The sequence below is a fragment of the Coptis chinensis genome, chromosome 5, assembly GCF_015680905.1.
Source record: "Coptis chinensis isolate HL-2020 chromosome 5, ASM1568090v1, whole genome shotgun sequence".
Taxonomy (NCBI): Eukaryota; Viridiplantae; Streptophyta; class Magnoliopsida; order Ranunculales; family Ranunculaceae; genus Coptis; species Coptis chinensis.
Window position 1 is genome coordinate 56,281,796 of NC_141460.1, and position 3,451 is coordinate 56,285,246.

At 36.7% G+C, this 3,451-nt stretch overlaps 1 protein-coding gene across 1 annotated transcript; it reads left to right on the top strand.

Annotated features, from left to right (window-relative positions):
- Nucleotides 1–2,594: 2,594 nt before the first annotated feature.
- On the top strand, nucleotides 2,595–3,221 carry LOC147498056 (uncharacterized). Its single transcript, XM_086563113.1, has one exon. The coding sequence runs from the start codon at nucleotides 2,595–2,597 to the stop codon at nucleotides 3,219–3,221; it is 627 nt and encodes a 208-aa protein (XP_086419239.1).
- Nucleotides 3,222–3,451: the final 230 nt, after the last annotated feature.

Genomic DNA, 3,451 nt, shown 5'->3' on the forward strand with positions numbered 1-3,451 from the left:
AATCGGAAGAAGAAGAAGTGAATCGTCTTCATAAAGAGATGGAATCCATGTGGAGGATTAATAAATTTCCAAAAGAGATTTTTCTAGATTCCATCACCATTTCTGATAGACAAGATTGGGATTGCTCTTTAATAGCTGGTAAGCTATTTGCATCTAGGAAGTTTGAGGAAGAAGACATTCAACAAGAACTTATTAAGATCTGGGATATCAAATCTAAGGTAACCACCACTTTACTTTCTAAAGGTTTGTTTAAATTTTAATTTGCTGATAAATACAACATGATCTTTGTGGTCATTGGTATGTCAATGGATTCATCATGTCTTTAAAACAATGGTTACCTGATACCCCCCAATTATAATTATCGTTTCCAAGAGTTTAGAATTTGGATTCAAATTTTTGGGTTACCTCTTGAAAGATCAAATTGGGATAATATTCCTAAGATCGATTGGTTCTAGTTTTGGTTTGGTGGTGGCTATTGATTCAGTTGGTGGCTCTGATGATGGTCAATCTTTTGTTAGAGTTCAAGTTATGTATCCTATTAAAACGAAGATGATCAGTGAATATGTTATCAAAATCAAGGATAACAAGTTCATTAAGATTTATTTTGAATACGAGAGGCTTCTGGTTTTCTGCTACTGTTGTGGTCTTATTGGTCATTACTATAGAGAATGCAGTGATTTCATTCATCATCATATGTTCTTCTCACAAGGTGTTAAGAAACCTAATGTCATAACTATCCTACCGTTCAATAAGTTTCTTAGAGCACCATCTTACAAGTTTGGTATTGGTATTCAATCCAGGAAAACTTTGGTATGGAATCCGAAATTTGATAAAGTCATTCCTACGGAAGGTATCTCTATTTTGCAATCAGATGAGCAAGCTCCTATCCCTGCGAAATTTTTTGAAGTTTTGGTGACGCGATGGATAGTTTAATGGAAGATCCTCCATCTGTTATTCTTAACAGCAACGGAGAAACAGCGGTTTTATAGCTTGATCCTCAGTGTGAGGACCTTTTCTCTGATGGGTTTCCAAGTAGCAGTCATGTAGCTACCCCTGGACCACTCTTGGAGGAAATATGTTCTAGACCCTCTCCTAAATTTTTGGTCCAAACTTCTATTGATATGGACATTGGTCTTCACACAGGTATAATAGACAATGGGCTTTCAGAAGTCTCAAGTCTAAAGATTTCAACAGATATGGATATGGGGCTCCCCCTTGTTGCAGGTCTAGGTTCTTTAAAATCTCTTATGGATATCAAGGTATCTTCACCATCTTCAGACCCAAAGCCTATTTCTATGGATTTTGTTTTTTCTAGTAAGTCCAAGCCCACTCCTTCTCAAAGTTCGAAACAACTTCTCCCCTTTTAGCTTATTATAAGTCCAAAAGCTAGAAAGTGTCCAATATCTCAACCCAAGCATCGTATCAGTAAGAATTCAAAACTTCATAAACTTGCTCCCCTGCTTTCTAATCCCATGCTCCGGTCCCCTTTAAAAGGAAAGTGGTCAGAAAATCTTGAGAATATTCTAAATTTTGGCTGCTCTAGGAAGCTAGCATGTGTTTTTCAAGACTATTTCGAGAGTTGAGAGCTTTCTCTTCTCTCAAGAATATGAATCTAAAAGTAGCAATTTGGAGACTTCCTAAGCATGCTTTGATATTTCCCAAGAGACACAACACTTCTCTCTCAAAACAGTTATTGTTTCCACAAAGATATTCCTTTCTGATCATAGAAGCTCTAAGAGATCAAAAATGGTGAATAGTTCATAATCCTCTCCGGGGAAGAGGTCCAACAAGGTTATTTCATCTTCTGTGGATCATGTCTCCTCCTCTGGGGAAAGAGAAACTGGAAATGATAAGAAAAAGAACAAGGAAGTCAGTTCAAAAGGTATTCTGGAACTCTCTAAAGACTCTACTACTGGTGAGAGGATAAAAAGGAAATCTTATGGTTTTCATGAGGAGGAAGATGTGGGTAGAGGTAAAAGAGCTAGGACTCAATATTTTTCAGGGGGAAAAAGTTAGAACCTACGGAATATCTTGATCCTCTCAAAGAAGTCATCATCGATAATTCTTCATTACAAAGAAATATGATCTCGATTATGAACAAGACTCAAGTAATCCAAGCTACATTTTTATGGAAAGAAAAATCCTTTCTTTCTTCTGGTTCTGATACTAAAAGCTCTAGTTTTCATGGTTCTACTTCAAGTTCAACTGATTCTAAAGGCTCTTCAAGCTCTGATGGTTCTTCGATCTGGTGATGATAAGATTGTTAGTTCTACAGAATTTCCAAGCTCTCATAGTCTCTCTGATGCTGATAAGTCTGTTAGCTTTGGAGTCCTTTTATCTGATGCTGATTCTGATGGTTTCAACAATACCTCTGGATATTCTTCTGATTCATCATCTTTTTCTAGTGGACTTTCTTATTCTAGGAAGCTTTCTACTTCATCTTCTTTTGTTCCTTATGATTCTGCTAGCCATATCAAAGAAGGGTTCATGGTGATTGACCCATTTCAGTCACCTCTTGAGCCATGACGACAACTGCCTGGAATTGTCGGGGAATAGGTTTGACCTCGATAATAGTATCTCTTAAGAACCTGATTATGGTTTCAGATTCTGATATTCTTTGTTTGCCTGAAACCAAGGCCACTGTTAAGAAAATGGAGTTAGTTAGTAAGCATATTAAGTATGGAAGTAAATGTATAGTGCCTGCAGCTGGTCTTAGTAGAGGATTGGCTATTTTTTTAGAAAGAAAACATTCAACTGGAATTTTAGGAGCTACACCTAACCATATCACAGGTAAACTCTCAAATTATTTCTCGAATTTTGATTGGTTCTTCTCTTTTATATATGGTGAGCATATCTCCTATAAGAGGAAGAGGGTCTGGGATAAATTACATGAGATGTCCTTACTCATTCCTGGCCCTTGGGTCCTCTTTGGTGACTTTAATTTTATATCTTCTCCTTTAGAGAAAGTTGGTGGTAATGGTACTCAGTATAGAAGCATGAATTCTTTTAATGATTTTATTGATGACCTAGGTCTAGTTGATCTGGGTTTCAAAGGATCAAGGTTTACTTGGTCGAATAAAAGATTATTTGGGGATCATATCCTAAAAAGATTGGATAGAACTTTTGCCACCACAGATTGGCTTGAACTTTTCCCATACTCTCTCATCCAAAATATTTATATCCCCTCATCTCGACCACTTTTTCCTTTCAATAAATCTTAATAACTCCCTTTAAAAACCAAAAACCTTTTAGATTCTTTGAAATGTGGACTAAAGAGTCCTCTTGTAAAGATGTTATTGCAATGGCTTGGGATGATACTTCTAGTGGGGACTATTACGGTGCCCCCGCCTGCTCTATTCATAATAAATTAAAAAATACAAGCAAAAAGTGAGGAAATGGAATGTTGAGGTCTTTAGGGATGTTTCTCTTAAAATCAAGACAGGTTAGAAGG